Here is a 20,973-nt window from a genome sequence, read left to right as displayed (position 1 = left end):
TCCCTCTGTCTGACCTTGAAGGATGGTGGAAGTGCCCTGGGAATGGTGGCCCACACCCCTGGTGCATTCCTCTAGCTCAGGTGGGGGAAATGAGCGACAGGAGCAATGTCAGATGCTCCATAGGAAAGTACCCAAGTATGAACAGTGCATCTGTTCCTGGCCCCTGCCTAATTACCTCACTAATACATAATATTCAGAGCCAAACACCTCTTTGAAGGATGTGCCTGAAGCTTTCTTATGCCTTCATTGAGCTTTTCTGCAAGAAACTTGTTCTTTCATCACTCAAACACTTAAATAATTCCTTTGGAAACTTTTGTCTTTCCTAATGTTAACCATGGCTTCTAACTCTGTTTTTCTGTTCTTCCTTCTCCTCACTGGGTTTCTTCCTCATGCCATTTAAGTCTGCTGCTTCTTTCTTTTTCTGGGAGAGCTGCCTTCCAGCTTAACCCCTGTGCAAGGCAGCTCCATGGAAAGCCTTCTGCAGGCTTTCAGACTCGACCTTCTGCTCATGCTATTACCACACCTCACCATCCACTCCTGTATCCTACAAACACTCCTGTTGGCCAATATTTTGGTCATGGGATTCTTTCTTTGAACTTCATTCTTCCACTATATCAGGCCAACACTTTCCTGCTACAAGGTGATAACCACACCCTTGAAATTCTGAGTTTATCTCTTTTGCTGTGCTGCATGCCTGGACTCCAGGAGGTCCAGGATGCCTTCCTCTCACAGAGCTGAAGAAACTCCCTGTCTGTGGGGAATTTTTAGTGGAGAACTCCCCTGGTTTTGATTCCTCCACCAAGAGCTGAGTTGCTCTCTGGAGGACTGATGGGCCAGCAGAGGCCAGAATGTGTAGCTGCAGCATTTCCAAGGGACATACCCCAAGTGGGATATGTGGGTCCAAGCAGACCCAGACCTGGCCTTTCCAGGCAAACCCCTGAGAGACACTAGCCCCATACCAAGGACTTGCTCGTCCTTCAGCAGCACCTTCAGGACCCCTTGTGTGGTGCTGAGCTTGGTGAAACAGGAAGCCTGCAGCAAGGGATTTGCCACTATCTCTATAATGTCTGGGAGGCGCCTGCAAAATATTGTCAGAGCCATGTCTGAATCAGCCTAAAAAGCTCAGCTGGAAGAGGAGGGAGCGCCTGGCCTGGGGGAGGAGAGCAGGAGCTGTTTGGGTCCCTGTCTCCATGGGATCCCCTACACACACGCTCTACATATGCTGTGACAAGGGCTGAGGAATATTTCCAGCCATGTTTCCACCTGCTTCTCCTTCAGATCCATGGAGATATGGGTCTGGGTCATCCCACAGAGGGGATTACCCTTCTTGCTGTCAGCATGGGGCTGCTCCCCCATGCATTGCTGGCTCTGCCCAGCCCCCAGCTGGATTTGAGGCTTGAGGCTGCCTGCAGCAGATCCACAGCTTGTTTTTTTTAAAAAAACCTGAATTGTGTTGAAATATTTCACAGGTATTTACTGTGTGAGGGAAGAGCTACAGGTATTTACTGTGTGAGGGAAATAATTGAGGTTTAAAAAGCATGCTAGTGCTGGATGGCTTATTAAAGGATTGCTCTTGCCTATGCTGTTGGCAGTGGATGTTTGGGGTACAAGCTCTTTCCTGTCTTCCTTCCTGAAGGGCAGAGTTGCTCCCAAGCCCTTGAAGGCAAATTGAGCCAAGCCCTTGTCCATGGATAAGCCATGGACTGTGTATCCAAGGGGAAATTTTAATTAGAGGCCTTGCAGATGGATGGCTGTGTGCAGGGAGCCTGGGCATCCCACAGAGTTGAAGCCGTGTCTATTTTGACTGGTTGGTGGCAGGAGAAGGGAGAGGAAGGCTCCCTACTTGGCACTTCTGAGCAAAAACACTTCCCCAGCTCCTCCAGATCCCACGGGTAGAAGATGTTCTCCTCCTCCTCGTCCCCACCCCTCCTTCCCTGGGGGCTGCCCTCTCCTGTTCTCCTGCCGGCCTGGCCTGCCCCAGCCAAGGGAGGTGCACGGCGGACTCTTGCACATCATTGGTCTGAGAAGGTCTCCATGCCCTTAAAGAGAAGGTGGATTTTCTGCTGAGCCACCCGAGAAGCCCTTTTATACCTCCTTACTCAGGCAGCTGCCTGCGGCTCGTCTGTCCATCCCGTCCAGCCTGCACGACTCTGATTTCCTCCAGACTTGGGTGAGCCTTTCTGCATACCTCCTAACGACCCGGCTTGCTCTTAGGGAATGATGGGGGAGCAGATTTACTTATCCGAGTATTAAGGAGATAAATACCAGGTGGGGGTGGCCTGTGGGAGAAACAGGAGTGCAAATAACGCTTTCTCCATCCTTTGCTTATTGGAGAGGGTCTGTGCATTGGAAAGGTTTGCTCTGTCTCTTCCAGTGAGCTTTTCTCTTTCTGATTTCATGCTTTCCCTTGCCTTGGCCGGTGCTCTCAGCTTGATTGGCGAGGGCAAGTGGAGCCTAGCGCTGACCTCCGCGGGGCCATAGGATTCAGGATCCTTGCCTGCTGTGACTCGGCTGTGCTCGCTACTCACACCCCTTCCTCCAGCTCCCTACCCGGCCCTTGCAGTGCCTTCCTGCCCGAAAACACCCTCGGACAGGCACCCACATCCAAATTTATGATGTCCCCCCTGCAGAGCAGGTGATTCAAAGCCCACATCGTGGGCAGCGAGCTGCAGCCTGGCGCTGTCCCCTGGGCTCCCTGGTGTCGCTGTGGCCGGAGCGGGAGCGTGTGCGGGGCAGGCAGGGATGGGTGTCAGAAAACACAGCCCGCGTTCCTGTGTGTGCGGGGCAGGCAGGGATGGATGCCAGCTAACACAGCCCCCGTTCCTGTGTGTGCGGGGCAGGCAGGGATGGATGCCAGCGAGCACAGCCCCCGTTCCTGTGTGTGCGGGGCAGGGATGGATGCCAGCGAGCACAGCCCCCGTTCCTGTGTGTGCGGGGCAGGGATGGATGCCAGCGAGCACAGCCCCGCTCCGGGCCGCCCCAGCTGCAGCCCCGCCACCTGCGGCTCCCGCTCCGCGCCGCCGCCGCCTCCCGAGTCACGGGGCTGGCACCGCGGCACGGCGGCCGTCCCAGGAGACAGCTGCAGCTCCTTCTGCGGCTCCCTGGCCATTTTTAGAAGCACTTTCCCCCCCCTCCTCTCTGAAGTAATGTGATGGGCCCGCACATTTTCCAGGATAAAGTTTCCTTGGCCCTGCAAGCTGTGCCTCCTGCCTCGGGCATGAGCCCCCATTAACACTTCCCCTCCTGACTGAGCCGCCCAGGCTGCGTTTGGGGGCCTTGTCTGCTCTGCAAAGGACAGGCTTAGGAGATGCACGTAGATATTGCTCTGACAGAAAAGTAATATTCTATTTATGTCAACATCATTTATAGCAAACCAAAGGAGCTCTTCCGTCTTTTCCCTAATACACTGTGTTGTATGTGTAAAACTTCCACTTAAAGCAAATGCAAGGGATTGCCTGGGGAAGTTTTTTGTGCTTGTATCAACTGAACCACAACTTCCAGCTGTGCTGAGGTTGCTGCAACAGGCTCTCCTGTCCCAGAGGATGAGTGCACACACTGGCAGCAGCATCCCTTGTCACCTGGGGTCATTTCCAACCCTTTGCAGGCTTTGGAACCCTTCTTGTTTATGAAGTGAAAGTAAGGTTGAATGGCAAAGTAAAGCAGCAAACTGAAAATACTCTTTCCCTTTTCTTCCCTCATTGAATAAAATGGTTTTGTGGGGTTAGATAAGAACCATACCTGCAGGAATCACTGTCACCAATCACTCTTTTTCTGGCTTGACCCCATTTGGTCTTTTCCAGAAGTCCCTTGATGCTGTGGTTTGTGTTGCTATGAGGAGATGTTTGCCTCTCGTCTACAAACTGCAGCCTAGTTCCCTATATGATGAAAAATTTGTGAAGTTGGGAAATAAGAACAGACTTGTTCCTCTTTTTTATTTTCTAGAGGAGTCTTGCTTTGTTTTTAAACCCACAAAAAACCAAAAAAAAAACCAAAAAAAAAAAAAAAACCAAAAAAACGAGTGGGTTTAAAACTCACAAAAAAAGTGACCGCAAGCAGGAATAATTGTAAACTTTTTCTCTTGGTTTTCATTTCAGGCTCACAACCACCTAAACCAAGATGTCTGAGTAAGTTCCCATTTTTCTGTCTCTAATACACTGTTGGCATTTTAAAAACTTTTGTTCAATCACCAACTTTTATGCTTGTTAAGATTCTTCTGCTTGTTTCCAGTTAGGATGCTAACTAACTGTCTTTTTCCTCTTTCCCCTTTCTCTTCCTTCCTTTCCTTGTCCATCTGCTTTTTCTGAACAGTGAAGAGGTGAGTGTATTTTGCTGGGGTTTTCCTTTAGCAATGCTTATGGCAGCAGTCCTGGCTTCACTGTTCCTCCCCAGGAAAATCAGCTGCAGAGTGTGTGTGTGGGAAGAAAGGCTCGTGGTTATTTTCTTGCTGACTCCTCCTGGTAAACACCTGAAGGAGAAGAAAAATCCCTTTTGAAAGACTTTTTTTTGTCCCCTGGCTTGGAGTTGGGTGCTTTTTTCCCTCCATTCATGCTTCCCCAGCCGGCCACGAGATGGTGCTGGGAAGGCAGTGGTCCAGAGCCGCCTCTCCTCCATCATCCCTCCACCATCCCGCCCTTGGCCTGGCATCCCCTCCTCTTTCCCCACATCCAGCCCTTCCTTTTCTACCCACTGAGCACTGACAAATCCTTTCCCAACGGCAGTTCAAGGAGACCTGGATCCTGGGGAGTTTGAGCAGGGTGGAAGTTTCATTTTTAGCAAATTTTCCCTGGTTTCTGGCAAAGCCAGGTGGGGCTGGGGGTGTCTGGAGAAATGCAGGGGAAGGTGTGGGAGGATTGTTTGTGGCTTTGTCACTCCACCTTTCCTCCTAGCAAATTGCTCCATCCTTCATTTCTGCTTGGCATCTCCCCATATGTCTGCAACACCACACCGCAAGCTCCAGCTTGTTCTCACTGAGAGAAAAGAGGATGTCAGGGACACACAGAAATGCCACAAAATGGTGCCGATAACCAACATGTTCTTTTGCTCCCCATCAAACCCAGACCTCCCAGAAGAGGCTGGGAGGGCAATCTTTGCTAAGGTACCAGTTTTCAGATGGAGAATAAGCCCTGGACTAACAGTCCTCAAGGGATCTGATTATCTGATGGTTAATAGTGTGCTGCATCTCTGAGCTGGGTGCCTTTTATCTGCAGAGCCCTCCAGCCCTGTCAGGAGGGCCTTGACACCATTTACATATGTGAGACATGTCAGGTTTCACTCTGCACATCCTCATCCACATCCTCCTCTAAGCAGCACAGACCCACACCCAAGTGCTGCTTTCTCCTCCCCGCCCCTCAGCATATCAAATGTGTTTCCCCTGGGCCAGCCCAACTCAGCCATGCCTGTCTTCTGGGTGAAATGCTCAGGAAACAGCTGAAATGCAGAAGTTGTGGGGTTTTTAGTAAATTGGAGTCCTGTGGCTGCTGGTCCAGCATGGCAAGAAGGGCAGTCTGTGGTTGGGTCTGTCCTCCATCTGTGATGAACCTCTGCTTCAGCATCTCTTGGTCTTTCCAGCTCCAGGAAATTACACAGCCTTCATGTTTTCACCTGCCTGGCTGTCCTTGTCACCAGAGGGTCAGAAGGACATGTGCCCTGGAGTGCTCAGAAAGACATCCCACAGCTCCTGAGTGCATGGGATCATTAGCTTGAGCACAAAGTAAAACACATCTGAGTGAAGAGGAAATTAGAGAAAAGACTAAAAGTCCCAAGAAGCCAAGTTGGAAGCCATATTTTATACATATATTTCCAAGTTCATCACCCTTGTTATGTCTTTCTCTGGGACTTTGTGGGTTTAGCTACCTGAGGTTGGCAAAGCTGGGTTCAGCAGGGAGCCTCTTCCTGGAGTGCTGCTGGTCTGGGGACAAACTGTGTCAAGATGGATCCATCTCCCTGGCAGGGCTGCAGGTCCCTGGTGGAGTGTGGCATTGCATGGGGAAGGGCAGTGGAAAGGGGAATGGGCGCCTGATAACCTTCTTTTCTCTTGTCTTTTCTTCCACTTGCAGAAAAAGAGGAGGGCAGCCACTGCCCGTCGGCAGCACCTGAAGGTACGTGGGTGGCCCTGCTGTGGCTGTGGGATGTGTGTCCCAACCTTCCACCTCCCATCCCATCCCAAGCCAGCAGCTCTCAGCACTCTCCCTCCTAGAAGAGGCCATGATGTACAGCATAGAGGCCTCCCACCCCATTCCTCACTGGGTCTCTGCCTTATCCCTTGCTTGGAAATGGTGGTATTTATGGGAACTACCCTCTCCATCAGGACTCCCACTCCTCTGATGACCCCCTACCCTCCTTCCTTGCTTCCACCCTGCTCTGACACTTCTCTGCTGCCTTCCAGAGTGCTATGCTCCAGCTTGCTGTCACTGAAATAGAAAAGGAAGCAGCTGCTAAAGAAGTGGAGAAGCAAAACTACCTGGCAGAACATTGCCCTCCTCTGTCGCTCCCAGGATCCATGCAGGAACTGCAGGTACAGGCTTCTTTAACCCTTTCAGTGTTGGAGCAGAAAATATTTGACTCCATCAGTCAGCCTGGTGGATCTAGACCGGCCTTCCCATCTTGATCCTCTCCTCACCCCCTGTTACCCTGGAGCCAGACGAACATGCAGCTGGCTTGAGAGGCACGTGGTGTCTCTCTGCAAACAAAAGGGCTCTGGCTGGCAGGAAAGATGTGTTTTAAATGATTTGTTGAGACAGCATTTGTGTGCAGCCTGTAGCATGGAGATTAGGAGCTGGCTGACAAGCCCCTCTTCACCTCAATCCCCTCTAGCCTTCTGGACTGAGGGCTTTCAGAGCCAGAGTGGTCAGGAGACAGGAATCATGCGTGGGTCCTAGCAGTCAACGTCCCTCTTTGCTTTCCTCCCAGGAGCTGTGCAAAAAGCTTCATGCCAAGATAGAGTCAGTGGATGAGGAGAGGTATGACACAGAGGTGAAGCTACAGAAGACTACAAAGGAGGTGAGTTTCCTCTGGAGCCATCCTTCTGGGGAGTCTGTAACCCATTCCTCATGCCTCCCTGCACTGCTTGGGTCCATCTCATTAAACCCATACCCCTTTCTCTCTACCCCGCCTCATTTCATCCCCCCCAGCTGGAAGACCTGAGCCAGAAGCTCTTTGACCTGCGTGGCAAGTTCAAGCGGCCGCCGCTGCGCAGGGTGCGCATGTCGGCTGACGCCATGCTGCGCGCCCTGCTGGGCTCCAAGCACAAGGTCTGCATGGACCTCCGGGCCAACCTGAAGCAAGTGAAGAAGGAGGACACTGAGAAGGTAGCCTTCCCTCTCCCTTTCTTCCCCTAACAGGAGTTGCCCCCACCCTTCAGGGCTCACACCTCCCTGTAAGACAGACAGGGTTGAGAATGACTCTTTCTCCATAATGCTCTTCTTCCTGCTCAGTGTTTCCTTCTCTGGCACCCATGATGTTGAAACAGGAGGGTGCAGTTTAAAAAGATGTGTAGCACGGGTGGAACTGGGCTCCTCTAGCTGACATGGGGGTTTCCATGGGTGGACTGGTGTGGGGCTGGGGCTGGGTGGGTTTTTACCATGGCACCATTCACATCTATGCAACCATCCTGCCCCCAGGAGAAGGATCTGCGTGATGTTGGTGACTGGAGGAAGAACATTGAGGAGAAGTCTGGCATGGAGGGCAGAAAGAAGATGTTTGAGGCTGGCGAGTCTTAAGCACCTGTGTCTCCACAGCTGTCCTCCTCTCCCAGCTGTCCCCACTGCCCTGCTGGGCTCAGGGGCACTGACTGGGTGCCCATTTCTCGCTAGTTTTGCAAAGAGCTGCATCATGGCAGCAGTGATGTAAATAAAGCTTTGGTGGGAGACGTGGGTGTTGCCTGCCTGGGTGGCCAGACCCTGATTCATGCCATGGTACCAGCAGGGACTGCTTCAGTGTGGCAGTCCTGGTGGGACAGGGAGGCTTTGGCAGGGGCTGTGCTGAGGATGTGGGGGACCTCTCTGCTGTTGGTCCCTGTCCAAAGCTGCAGGTGCTCATGCCCTTCCCCAGCGGCGAAGAGACAAAGAAACACCCCAGGAGGTGTTGCAGAACCCCAGCCCATGATGGCATCAGCAGGAAGCTGTGGGGAAGAGCTGAGAAGGGCGCGAGGGGTGATCTGCAGGGCAGAAGCAGACCCTTTGGCTCTGGTGGGGTTTGAGAGGTGCAAAGTCAGGAGAGCCTTGGCAGCACCTGCAGCAGCACCCTGGGGCTCGTACAGGGTAGGGTGCTGTGGTTTAGAGATGGTGGCTGTCACCAAAGAGGCATGGGGAGCTGGGGGGGACAGTGGGTCACTCCTTTCCCTGGCATGGTGGGGATGTCCATGCTGCCCACTTTTCTTTGGGTTAACCCAGGACTTCCAAATTTTTAGCTGCTGACAAGTAAAATCTTAAATCAGTCTCAGTGGTTTTTGAAAGAGAACAGAACAAAGCCCCAAAATCACCTTCCTTCTGCCCTCTCCCATCCCCCCAAAGCCTCAGCCCACGAAGTTTCCGGCACAGCTCACTTCTGCTGAGCACAGGAAAGTGAAACAGTGGCAGCGCCCTGGTGCTGGAGCTGTCTGTGGGGTGCTGTGCCAACCAGGGGAGAAGATGTCAGACTCGGAGGGGTGCCAGGAGGGTGCACAAGGAGTGACCCAAGTGGGAGATGAATCCCCTGAGGAGAACGAGAGGTGAGGCTTGGGGACACCAGGGCTGCCTTCCAGTCCCAGGATGCTGGGAAGCTGGGGGGGCGTGGAGGGAAAGGAGGATGTGCAGCCAGGACAATGATGATCCATGAGGCTGGAATAGGTCAGATGTTCCATCAGGCTTTTGACAAGCTTCTCCAGCTAGGATGAGACTTAGACTTCCTAAAGGGTCTCATCCCCTTTGAACTTCAAAGCCCTTGGGAAGGGTTTGATGGAGTGGGAACCCCAGCTCCAGAAGCAGGAAAGCTCAAGAGAGAGGTCTGATGACCTGGAGCTGCTCTGCTGCTGAAATCAGCCCCATCTCTAAGACCTCTCTAATGTGGAGATCAGCTGCCTTCTCTCCGTGCTGGGCACATCTGATTTCTTGCTGCATCCCCCACGTCTCCAGCCGAATTAACCTGGCAATGTTTCAGGCTGGCTGCTGTAAAATTATATATCTCCCTGTGCCTCTGCTCTGCTTTATTGCTTTATCAGCAGAGACTGTAAAATTTGGGGTCTCTTCACTTGAATACAGAGAGCTTTCCATGAGGGCTAAAAGAAGACCACATCTGCAGATAGATAAGCTTGGCCAAAGTGCATCACCCAGAAGTGCTCAGATTTGGACTGGATTCAGGCTGAGCATCCAGGGAGCTTAGGAGGTTGCCTGATTTTTCACCTCCAGCTTCAAAGCTCACATTAGCATTTCTCCCCAAGGCTTCTGAGAGCTGGCACAGCTAATGTTGATGGGAAAAAAAACCCCTTGAGTGACAATGAGAGGAGAAAGGTGTGTCATCTGCTGTCATCAGTGGCTGCAGTAAGTGCTTCGGCTGACACCTGACAGCAATTAGCCCGGGCTGAAGATTTGACTGGAAGCTTCAAAAGGTGCCGGAAGGCTCTGTACATGAGTGGCTGCTGAAACAAAGGGGAAGCCTTGGCTGCTGGGGGGGCACTGGGGTTTCCTCAGCACCGGGATGGATGTGATTCCCAGCCCCGTTCCTGCCTGGCTGTTCCCGTGCTGCGGGCTCAGCTCACCTTGCAGCAGCAAGGAGCAGGTGCTGTGCGTGGCCCAAGGCAAGCAAACCTTCCTGCTCCCCTCCTGCTGCAGTGAGTGCAGCTACTCTGGTGTGTGCAGGGCCACCACTGGGGTCTGCTGGTGGGGCTGGGCCAGCTTGTTCCCTTTTCTGTCTCCTGCTGGAGCTTCAGCTAAATGAAAGGCTGTTTGGGGGAGTCTGTTCTGTGGCACGCACAGCCTCACAGCCTTGTTTAAAAAGAGTGTGAACGCTGACAGCAGGGTGGCACATCCTTTCCTCTCTAGCTGTGTTTTAGAATCTTAATGAAATATGAAAATTGATGGCAAAAATAGTGAGCAGAAATGAGTTCCTCTTTGTTTCAAAAAAGTGAAGAATTACTTTCCCTTACAATTTGTATAATAGTTTCATGTGCACCTCTAAACTTCTCCTGCTTTTCCTTGTACTGTTTAAACACTTGCTAGACTCTGGTGATTTCTACTCCCAAAATGGAGGAAGGAAGTGTTTATTTGCTGTTTGGGTCTACCTTTTCTCACCCTGTGGCTAGCTTATCTCCCTGATCTCCTCTCCTTGATGAAAAAGCTTTTTTGAGCTGACCCATGGATGGATGGAGGCAGGACAAGGCTCTAAGGACAGCCTAAATCATGATGGATGTCAGGGCAACCAATCTTGTGATGGAGCTGCCAGGAAAGCAAATCCCAAGGCTCCTGGGTGTAATGCACAGTGGGAGATGTCAGGAGAAAAATATTGGTGCTGTGTTTCTGTAGACAATGTTCATTGTCTATTTAACTGTGCCCAGTGTATATAGGAGCATGCATTAGAAAATGTCCCAGAAATATTAATTTGAACACAGCCTACTCTGTTTCCTCATACGAATTGAGACATACTGGCAAAGTCCTGCTGATGCTGGTGTAGCTCTGCTTAAACCAGACTGGTGTTATGCTCTCTTCCATGAACTGGAATTGCTGTGTGGGGAACTGCTGTGGTGTGAGCCTTCCCAAACAAGTGAGAAGCTGGGGGGAGCTCTGGAGAGATGGCTGCCTTGATGGGAAGGGCTTGGGAGCCCAGTATGCACAGGGTCTGTTACTCAGAGCTCTCTACAGAGGCTTCAGGTAACTCCTGCCCTCAGTTCCTACACCCATGGCCAGGCACGTCCCCTGGGCTGTGCTCTGCAGGATATCTGCACCTGGGAGGCAGATTGGACTTGGCTTTTCCCAAATTCCCCCGTCTCTGCCCTCCTGGGGCTTCCCTCCCCGTGAGCTGCAGGGCAGGCAGCCCATGTATGGTCACTGCCTGGGGAGAGGCTCTGCTGTGCCAGCAAGCCCCAGGCTTTTCCTTGCCACCACCATCCCCAGCTGTCTTGAATTCTCCAGATCCTTGGAGGAGTCTCAAGGGTCTCTGCTGAAATGACTGCTGTTGCTAAGTATACCCACGGTTGGAAGGAGGTTGTTTGGGAAAACTGATACTTGGAGAGTTTTTGGGACCCCTCAGTGCGCCAGATTCCTTGGGGGTGGAATTGGAGGGATGGCTGATCCCTGCTCAGGAGTAACTGCTCACAGTTTGACCCAGCTGGGCTCATTAAAGTGGAAAAATAGCGGGGAAATTAACAGGGGAGGACCAGATGGATTATTTAATGAAGCTGGGTTATACTTCTAGTTTCCAAATTGGATATAGGTGGTCTGGCAGTGGCATTAGGGATAAAGAACTGTCTCTAATTATAGGAGGTATCAGGTGCCTTCACTGTCCTTTTCTCCTTGAGGAAAAAAAATAAATTAAGCCTGGCTTGCCTCGCCTTGCCTCCAGGCTTATTTTGCTATGTAAAGCTATGGGTTTGGAGGAGTGTGTGTTAAAGCAGGGGATTGCCCAGCAGCCTTCATTTGAATTGCACTTTTCTTTTTAAACCACAGAATACTCTCTGCTGGCTGAAAGGCTGGCTTTTAAAAAACTCTTGGTGTGAAGTCTGGCTCTGAAGCTGGTGGGAATCCCTTGCCCCTGGATTTTGTAAGGTGAACTTACTTCAGAGGGTTTAGGGCCTTCCCCCAAATCTGAAAACCCTGTGATAACTGGAGGGGCTGGCTGTGCAGCAGGGAAGTGCTTAACCTTGGTATGCCCTGGGGATCCTGGGCCCCTCTGCTCTGACCTTCACTGACCTTGCTAATCCAGCCCTGACTGATGCTCTGCCTGCATCCCCCTTTACATCTGTCACCCTGTGACCCACATGCCCAACTGGGGGGTCTGCCTGGGGGCTGAGCTGACTCCTGCTGCCCTGGTGCTCTCTTCAGAGCTGGGCTTGCTCCCAGCTAGCCACTCACCCAGCCTGGCTGCCGCCTCTGGCAGGACACTGACTCACATCTGGACACACCACCTGGCCAGGAGGTGCTCCAAACCTCCTCAGTGTCATGTTTTTGTTGGGAACAGCTTTTCCTCTGAGGGGGGTGGGAATCCTGACCCAAACAAAGTTGTTGCTCAGGCTCCAGGAGGCATTGGTATGACCACCAGGCTCCTGAGAGTGAAATCTGGCTGTGGGTGACTGCAAACCTGCAGAGGTGCTCAGGGGCTCAGAGGGAACACCGCAAGGATTTGGGGCTCTCACTGCATCCTCCCCCTGCTGCCCTCCTGGCACAGTCCATCTTTGCACACCTGCCTTGGGGGAATGGAGCCTGCTCACCTGGAACAGCTGAAAGAGGGCTCTGCTCCCCCAGCCTGACCTCCTGTAGCTGCACTTCCTCTTCTCTTTATGAGTCCAATAAACTCCTGATCAGGCTGTCTTGGGATTACTGAGGGGTGCCTTGGCATCCTTGGAAGCCAAATGCGCGGGGAATGGATCTTCATGGTGTGGTTCTGTTCCAAAGCCTTTCGTGGGGAGAGGCCTTGGGGATGCACATCAATGAAAGGAAGACACAGGGGTGTGTGGTAGGGGCTCAGGCCTCTTTACCCACGTTGTGTTCTGGATCATGGCCACCTGGTATGGGTCAAAAAACATGTTCTAGGAGGTGCTGCACACTCTGGGAAAGCATCTGGCCTGCAAGACATGGATTTGGCATGATCAGTGCTGGAGGAGCACCCACAGTGCCCAGCCAAGGTCAGGGTTTCACCATGGTGGGTGTGCTGTGGGATAGAGGACAGGTTATCTCTGCTGCAAGGCCACATAGCTGAGGTTGAGATGCTCAGGAAGGGGAAGGGATGCCCTGATGTAGAACTTGCCCACTGTAGGTTTGGTACCCAGAGGAGGAGGTTTCCTACCGGACCTGTGTGCCATCTGCCAGGCCTTGGCAGCTGTCTTAGGTAACCCAAGGCACCCCACACTTGAGAGCTGTGTTCAGGCCCCTGAATCACTCCCTGATTTCCCAGAACCAGCCAGGAAGCACAGGCCACTAGTGAGAATGGAGCCCAGCTCTGCTGAGGCTGGCCCAGGTGTCTCGCAGCCTGTCCCCATGTTCCACAGAGGCTCAGTCACGAGTGGGTTAACCAGCCCCACTTGGAGCCCATGGATGTTTTCCTTGCCAGTGCATCCATCCTAACACACACCAGATGTGTGAGGCAGCCTTTGAAGTGTCTTAATCCCAGGTTTTGGCACTCAGAGTTGTCTTTCTCACGGGCAGGTCTCCAGTGCCTTTCTGGGGGCTCCACTCCTGCAGCCCCCATCCCCTGCAAGATCACTGGCAGCAAGGCAGGACAAAACATCTTCTGTTATTTGCTACTTTAAGTGAGTCCCTCCTGGGATGGGCTGCTGGGGCTGGCAGCAGAGCTCCACATTCAGTCACAGACGGGAGTGTCAAACCCAGGAGCTACTCGGGTTCAGCCTGTCTCACATGGGCAGTGGTGGTGCCCAGCAGCCTGGTGGTGCCTCTGGTAACTGTCCAAGAAATACCTGGATAAAGAGGAAGATGCATGAGCAAACCCAGCTGGGTTTATTAATGAATGGGAATGGCAGTCAGTGTGCTTCTGTTGGTTTAATTGGTGACTTCCATCCAGTGGTCTGAAAACTTGGGGCAATCTGCGAGCAATTGATCTGAGAAGTGCAAGACTGAGATTAGCTGGAGCTCAGTTCATTGGGATTTCTCCTGCTATTGCAGTGACATGTAGGCCCAAATGCTTTTGCCAGTGTATGTCAGCCCATCCCTGTGCCTGCCATGGAGAAAGCTCTGCCAGTTTGCATCAGCTGGAGCTCTTTGGTTCTTTTGCTTACATGCTTATTTTGAAACCAGATTTTTTTTTTTTTGCTAGGGATTCATTCTGCATTACCAAGGAAGCCTCTCTCCCAGCTCTGGGTATCTGTTGCTTGCTGCAGCTGACTAGAGAGTTTGTGCAGTGCCTTTTATCTAGTCCTTGCCAGATAGCTTGGAAAATATGATCTCTTCTCCTGTGCTTGTGCATGCTTGTGCTTTTCTGCTGCAGAAGCAGTTTCCTTTCCAGCCCAAGCTTGCTTTGGAGCCATTAGCATTGACAAACTCAGAATTATTGACAGACCCCAAACAACCATGGCTGCCAGCTATTTAGGAGGGGCAGAGTTCTCTCCCAATAAAATTGATGACAATAATAATTTCCTTTTGAAATAAGTGCCTCCTTGCAGTTGCCACATAGCTTCCCATACCAGGAGCTGGCAGCATTGTGCCCAAGCTGAGCTGTCTTGAAGGGCAGACTACTGTGATACTCAGGCTGTGCACCCCTGCTCTGGTGGCACCTCTTCCTGGGGGTGGCATTTGTCTCCTCTGCTGCTTCTGCACTCCAGCTGCCACCTTCCTGCATACAGCATTAGCTGCCCTTTGTGCAGAAAGGCTCCTCTCAGCCTTTTTTTGGGTCTCACTTTGGAGCATTAATGACTATTCCCCCTTGATGGAGCCACGTGTCCTCAAGCTCTCTGAATACATGATGATGCATTTGGGAGCCCTTTCCAAACAGCTCCTGTCTTTTGCCCAGCTTAGCAAGGGAAGCATGGATGGACATGGGCAAGCTGATCTTAGATGCCTCTCCCTGGGACAAAGAGCAACTTGAAGTGAGTGGTGAAGTCTGATGGTGCTTGGGAGTTCCTTCTTATCTATTTAGTGTCCCCTGACCCCAGCTGGAGTAACAACCCAGCAGTGTAAAGCGGAGATTAATGTTTGCTAAAACTGCTTGTGTTGCACAACACGGTGCTGCATCAGAGCCTGGAGCCAGCTGCAGATGAGCTAATAAGTTTATATTGGGCAGAAGCTGTATTTTACTCCTTGAAAGCTGTGTGGTCAGCTGAGCAGCAGGGCTGGACACAGGGCTGCAGTGGTGCAGGGGAACTCACCTACAGGCCCATCCACAACCCGTGCTGCACGGCTTTGGGCACTGCTCAAATGTGTCACACAGGTGCCACCTGGTGAAGGAAGGTGGTGCCTCTGTTACTGGCAGTGCACTCTCATACCCAGCCTGGCAGGTGTCTGAAGGTGTCTTCAGATGCCCAGTGCCATCTAATCCACCTAATGAAAGCAAAGACCACTCCATTTGTTTTAAATAGACATTCAAAATTCAAATTCATTCAGCAGCTTTCCAAACCTTGGTGAGCAGAGACTCGTGACAAAGCAATGTGATGCTATAAAAAGGCCTTTTGAAGATTTTTCCTACAGTGTCTGCTGGGGGAAGACAACCTCTTGGCAGCAGCTGCCTGTAGCTTATCCATCCTGGCTGGAGTCCTTTGTCCTGCTTCTTGGCCCTGCGGTAGACAAGCATCCCTAAGAGATGGAGCCTGCCTCCTCGGGGCCAGCAGTTCTCCTCCTGTCCTGTAATGACCCTCCTGTGTGGGATGGGAGTGTCTTATCTGCAGCCATTGTTTTGTCTTCCTGTCTCTTTCCCAATGGCTTTGTTGATTTAACACATTATATAGATAGCAGTGCACAGTACCATTAATGGTGCTGGCTCGACATGCTGGACCAGCTGCACTCCTCCGGGGCTTGGCTCAGCCTCTTGGCCTTGGCCCTGCTCTGGGAAACCTGGATGGTGGCTCACTGCAGTGGCTCAGGTGGTCTCTTGCTGTTTGCCCAGCCCTTGGTGCAACAGGAGCCCAGATCTCCTTTAACTGGGCTGGGCTGCCCTGGTAATGCTTCTCTCCTTCTCCTGCTTTTAAAATCCATCCTTTGTCCTTGTGTGTGTCACCCCTGGGGCAAAAGCATCTTCTCTTGCAAGGCTTGTGAACTTGCATCTTCCCCTCTCACTGATAAATGAAGCAAACTCCATGATGGAACCTAATGATTTTAGGTTTCTGGATGCACCCCTTAGGTTCCCCAGGGAGTGTCCATTTTCCATTCTGTGTGAGGGTCAGAGGTGGCAGTGGGGTAGAGGAAGAAGAATGCTCCTTCCTGATCCAGCTTCTGATTCCCTCTCATTTCTGCCTCTTTGGATACCATAGGAAGAAAGTCATCACTGATCCCATGCCAAATATTTCACTTAGTATGACACAGTGTTTGTTGGCTGTTTAGACCCACAGTTATACATGTTTCTCATGGTGCTCCTCTGAGCACATCGGCCTGGCAACAACTCTGAGCCAACAGAGCTGGCTCCTGCCTACAGCACCCCCTCCCTGAACCCATGGGGTCGTGCATTGCCTTGGGAATACCCTCCCCTGCCTCATGCCAGGACAGAGGAAGGTTTGCAGGGGAGCACTGGACTCCTTGCCCTGCGCCCTGAGCTGATTGCAGAGGAGGGGCGCCCTGCCCTCCTGGCAGCACACCGTGGTGCTTGCAGAGAGCTGCTCTGGGGGGAAGGAGACAATGTGCTGCTTTTGGCTGCTGGGCCTGCTGTCTCCTCAGCATTATCTCTTGTTTGCCTCTCTTGGTCTCTGTATTTGGCTGCCTAGAAAGTGAGTGCTGGCAGAGTTAGGTGGACTGGGTTAAGTGGGAGTTCAGGGTGAAGGAGAGGTGGGCAAACCCTACCCTACAGGCCAACGTGTAAACCACACCATCTGTGCAGCTGAGGCACCAGTGGGGCGCCCTTTCCCCTCAACTGGGGCTCCTGGGGGGCAGCTGGGCAAGTGCTGATGCCTGCCAGGCTGGTTTCCAAGTGGTGGAGGCATGTGCCTGGTGAGGAGAGGCTGCTGGGATGTCAGGACAGGGGGAGAGGTGTGGGATTGGGGCAGAGGGAAAGATGCATCATTTAAAAGGAAAACCAGAGACCGTCCCCCATCTATTCCATTGCCTGGGGGCTGCTGGTGGAGGCACAGGATCTGAGATAGGGCTCTTAGTCCTTGCTGGAGATGCGAGGCTGTCCCTGTGAGAACATCTTCTGGGGTGGGATCCCACCACTGCCATGCAGGCATGGGCCTCTGGGAACCATGCTGGCAGATGGTGGCACTTGTAAAGGACTGGCCCTTGCAGCGACTGTGCTTTGGTGCTGGCAGTGGCTGACATCCCAGCAGTATTGGAGAGAAATGCTTGAGCTGTATTTAGCAGGACTAGGGTATTTTTGTTTCTTTTTTTTTGTTTCCCTTGACCATGTGTGAGCCTTCAAGTGATTTTGCAACTAGTGCTACATAGCAGAAGGATTGTGTAATTAACGGGAACTGGTGCAGCCCTATCTCTCTGGGACTCCAGCCCTCCTTCCCACAGGGATGGAGGCAGACCCACTCTCTCTCACAGCATTTCACCTTCTCTGCCTTCCCTGCTGCTGGGAAGAGCTTTGGGGAACTCCAGTGCCACACAACGTGCTCCTGGCTGCTCCAGTTCCTCTGCTGGGCTGGTGTTTTGCTGCAGAGATTTATGGTGGTTCTCCCAGCTTAAACTGTGCCAAAAAATAACAGATGAATTAATTCTTTTTTTTTTTCTTCCTGTGTCCACTGTACTCCTACCCACTTCCTGGTGGGAGCAGGGGCTTTGTTTCTGTGAAAGGATCCAAGCAGCTGTGGGACTGATGCTGACCTTGCTGCTGCTGGACACATGGTGTGACTCACAGTGATGCACGTGGCAGTGAGGGGCAGGAGAGGAGAGGGGGCCCAAGGTGCCTCTGCACTTCAAGGCAGTGTTGTGGGACCTCTCCTGCACTGCTCTTCCTCTGTGGGCATGTCCTTTGTGCTTTTGAGTTCAAATGCTCCCTGCCCCACAGAGATGGGGATAGTGACTCTGTCCATTCCCCTTCTTGCAAGCTGTGGGTCCTGCCCTGCTCTTCCCGTGGTCCTGCATGGCCCCGCTGATGCTGGAGGAAGGATGAAAGTTTTCTTGTCATATTTAATATCTTTCTCAAAGATGAAAGCCAGGAGAAGGGTAGGAAGCCTTCTCCAGAGGTCGAGTGGCCCAGCCACCATGAAATATTTTTCCAGGCAGAGTTCAGTACCAGGAATTTCTCTCCCTGGGAGCAACACAGAGCTCAGCCTGCTGCCTGTTGTAGTTAAGGACCCCCCTTCCTGCCTCACTTCTGGTGTTTCCAAATTATCTTAGCACCGTAGCCCAGTAAGAGCTAATGCCGTGACCTCTCCCCAGTCCTGCATTTCATCATCCAAGCATGGTTCTGTCAGCCCTGTTCACTGAAAGCCCCATCTCTGAGAGGCAGCCGGTCCTGGAACTGGGGTGGAAGTCTGCCAAGTGCTTTCAAGACAAGGAGCTCATGCTGGCATCCTCCTGGAGTCAAACCCAGTGTGGAGCCAAGGCTCTCTTGCTGGGGGAATGAACAGCTTTTCCTCTGCCCATTTCCACAGAGACCTTCACCTCCCATAGGCAGCAGTGTGCTGGTACCTCCAGGAGGCTCCTGCCTTGTCTGGGTGACCGTGGCTGCATCCCTCCTTGCCCCTCCTCGGCTCCCTGAGGATCGCCTGGCATCTCTGCCTGAATGAGGAATGCTTGCAGTGATTTCATTCAAGCCCCAGTTGCTGCTGAGCTACATCTCTGCCTGCCAGGACTCCTTCAAGCTCCTCCTTGCCTGGCTCGGACCATGGGAGTCACTGGCAGGTTTGGGCTGATTCTCTCCAAAATGAAAACCCTGTAGGTGCACACTTCATTTCAACTCTGGCCAATTGTGGTGAAGTCAATAGGAATGCTCACATGCTTAAATCTAATTACTCCTGCAAGCACTTGCAGGGCTGGGACAAGCTTTTTTTTAGCAAGAAAACTTTTGTGGTGGATCTCTTGCATCTTCTCACTGAATTTAGAAAGAAAAATATGCAGTGTGATATCATCTGAGCAGCCCACAGAGTGAGGACAGCATCAATGTCTGCGCTTTGTGGATTTTGTTGTTCATAATCACTTAGGTGATGCTTACTAAATACCTGCAGGGGAAAAAAAACCCAAGCTGTTTTGAAATGAAGAGACAGGGGAAGGGAGGGCAGGTACTTCCTTTTTTATTGAGATTTCTTGGTGTTTTTCATGGGCAATTTCCCCATTTCAGTTTACCAGGAGTCAAGAAACATTTCTGCAGGAGAGGTCGAAAGGAAAGGTGTAAATGACATGAGAAGGACTGAAAGCAGAAGGCAGGTGAGGGTCTCAGCAGAGTGGTTCCATCATAACTGCTCCCATTTTGCAGACAGCCAGAGGAATATTCCCACTTTCCTTGGGGAACATGGGCAGGCCATGCCATGAGCACCATAACGTGCAAGAATAAGGCAGGGCTGGAACTTGCTAGGTGCAAGTCCAGGCACCTGTTGGTTTGGCACAGTAGAAGTTCTCTTTTCACCCAAAAAGCACATATGGACCAGGAGATGCAGTTTAGGCAGAAAGACGTTCTGTTCTTTCCTCCCATGAGGAGGCAGCATGAAGAACAACCATCTGAATGTGTGGCAGATGGGCATTTTGTTTTAGCAGGTGACAATCTTAGTCCTTCATCAAACACTCTTGCACGTCTTTTATCTCCTGAAATATCAGTATTTCATGGAGGCAAGCCAGATTTAGCCAATTTTTTTGCCTCTTTCCCAATTTGATGGCTGGGAAAACTGAGGCACGGGTGACTTGGTGACTTGGTGAGGGGCAATGTTTGAGAGCAGAAGCAGGGTGCAGGCTGCTTGCCTGCCTGAGGCTGCAGCTCTGTGGCTTCCCCCAAATTCTTGCTGCTATCTCCATCCCAGGAGAACATTTTCCTCTGGTGTGGCATTTCCCAGTGCTAAGCCCCTTTCCTGTTAATGTGACTCTTGGCTCACCTTCGGACGTGCAGGGACTGTGTGGAGGCGAGACCTTCACGCAAGACTTCTGCTGCGAATGGAGCAGGAGTGATTTACAGCCCGTCGAGAGCAAGTTGCCAACCTGGATGTCTGCTCTCTAGGTGCTTTGTGTAATCAGAAAAACAGTGGTAAAGGTGCGAAAAAACAGAAGGGAAAAAAAAGAAAAAGAAGAAAGGGCGGGGGAGAGGAGGGGGCTGGAGAAGATGAAGGAGGGAGAGCAGAGTTAAAGGCAGGAGAGAATCCCCTGGCAGGGGAGCGGGGAGCGCCGGGCTTTGTGCTGCGCCCCCAGAGATTCTCCCGTGGCACTTCCACGAGGCGGAGGGGGAGGAGGAGGTAGAGAGGTGGAGGAGGCAAGCCGGGGGTGTGGAGCAGGGGGGGCGAGCAGAAACAAAAGGAAACCAGCTGCAGAACTTCCTGGAGGCGGCGAGGGGCCGCGGAGCGCGCAGTGCCGGCTCCTGCTGCGCGGGGCGGGGGCGGCAGCGGGACCCTGCCCGCCGTGCCCGCCGCCACCATGACCAGCGCGATCCTCCGGCGCAACTCCAGCAAGCAGGGCCTGCAGAACCTCATCAGGTGAGCGCACACCTGCCCGGGCACCCGCTCCGGCCCCGGCCCCCGCGGGATGTGCCCAGGGGCGCGGTGGGGAAAGGGAGCGTCCTCCACACCGACCATCCTCGGGTCCCTTTAGATCGGCGGGATTTCCTCCTTACCCTGGTTTTACAGCAGACCCCATGCATTGGAAGGAAGGATAATAGATAACCCTGCCTCTCCTCCCCTAAAGCTGTATGAGAAAAGCAGATTTGAACTTACTGATGGCTTTTCCAGGAGCTCCCGACTGAAATAACTGAGCACAACCGCACTGTGACACTCACCTGAGCTGCCGCTTCCCCTCTCCCTGCGAGGCATGTCTCAGTACGTGGCTTTTTGTGTCTCCCGAGTGCCGAACGCTCCTGCCTAGAAAAAGGGTTTTCCTTTTTTCCCCGCAGGAACTGTACGCTGTGCACGCTGTGATGCTCGTTTTTAATTCAGAGATCAGTACAGTGATGGATCCTCCCAGGGCTGCGAGCTGACACCGCTCTTTTTTCGATTTAATTGATCACAATAGTGCTTTGAACCTTTCTCTCGGGGTATAATTGCCAGGGCAG

At 52.3% G+C, this 20,973-nt stretch overlaps 2 protein-coding genes across 5 annotated transcripts in view; both read left to right on the top strand.

Moving 5' to 3' along the window:
* The first annotated feature begins 2,846 nt into the window (after positions 1-2,846).
* TNNI2 (troponin I2, fast skeletal type) lies at positions 2,847-7,867 on the top strand. Its single transcript, XM_063159536.1, has 6 exons — positions 2,847-3,143; positions 5,850-6,098; positions 6,386-6,514; positions 6,910-6,999; positions 7,131-7,307; positions 7,620-7,867. Exons 1-6 carry the CDS (start codon positions 2,847-2,849, stop codon positions 7,716-7,718), a joined length of 1,041 nt encoding a protein of 346 aa, XP_063015606.1. The 3' UTR covers positions 7,719-7,867.
* A 694-nt stretch (positions 7,868-8,561) lies between these two features.
* The window catches only part of LSP1 (lymphocyte specific protein 1), a 48,414-nt gene continuing 36,002 nt past the window's right edge, over positions 8,562-20,973 (top strand). Inside the window, exon 1 of one of the 4 annotated variants that reach the window (XM_063158656.1) lies at positions 8,562-8,707. In XM_063158656.1, coding sequence (XP_063014726.1) covers positions 8,628-8,707 — 80 coding nt within the window. In that variant the 5' untranslated portion in view covers positions 8,562-8,627. Of the gene's footprint in view, positions 8,708-18,597; positions 18,663-20,294; positions 20,402-20,717; positions 20,741-20,973 lie in introns of those variants that run through there. The other 3 variants (XM_063158655.1, XM_063158657.1, XM_063158658.1) reach the window with 3 other exon arrangements.

The sequence above is a fragment of the Melospiza melodia genome, chromosome 6 (genome assembly GCF_035770615.1).
Source record: "Melospiza melodia melodia isolate bMelMel2 chromosome 6, bMelMel2.pri, whole genome shotgun sequence".
In the NCBI taxonomy this organism is placed as follows: Eukaryota; Metazoa; Chordata; class Aves; order Passeriformes; family Passerellidae; genus Melospiza; species Melospiza melodia.
Note: the sequence above shows the minus strand (reverse complement) of the source record. Positions and strands in the feature narration are given on the sequence as shown.

Bases quoted from the DNA above. Each gene is read 5' to 3' on its own strand.
- TNNI2 (XM_063159536.1), top strand. From the start codon at position 2,847: ATGGATGCCAGCGAGCACAGCCCCCGTTCCTGTGTGTGCGGGGCAGGG. The intron at 6,515-6,909 runs GTACAGGCTTCT...CTTTCCTCCCAG, and splicing joins GATCCATGCAGGAACTGCAG to GAGCTGTGCAAAAAGCTTCA. The intron at 7,308-7,619 runs GTAGCCTTCCCT...TCCTGCCCCCAG, and splicing joins AGAAGGAGGACACTGAGAAG to GAGAAGGATCTGCGTGATGT.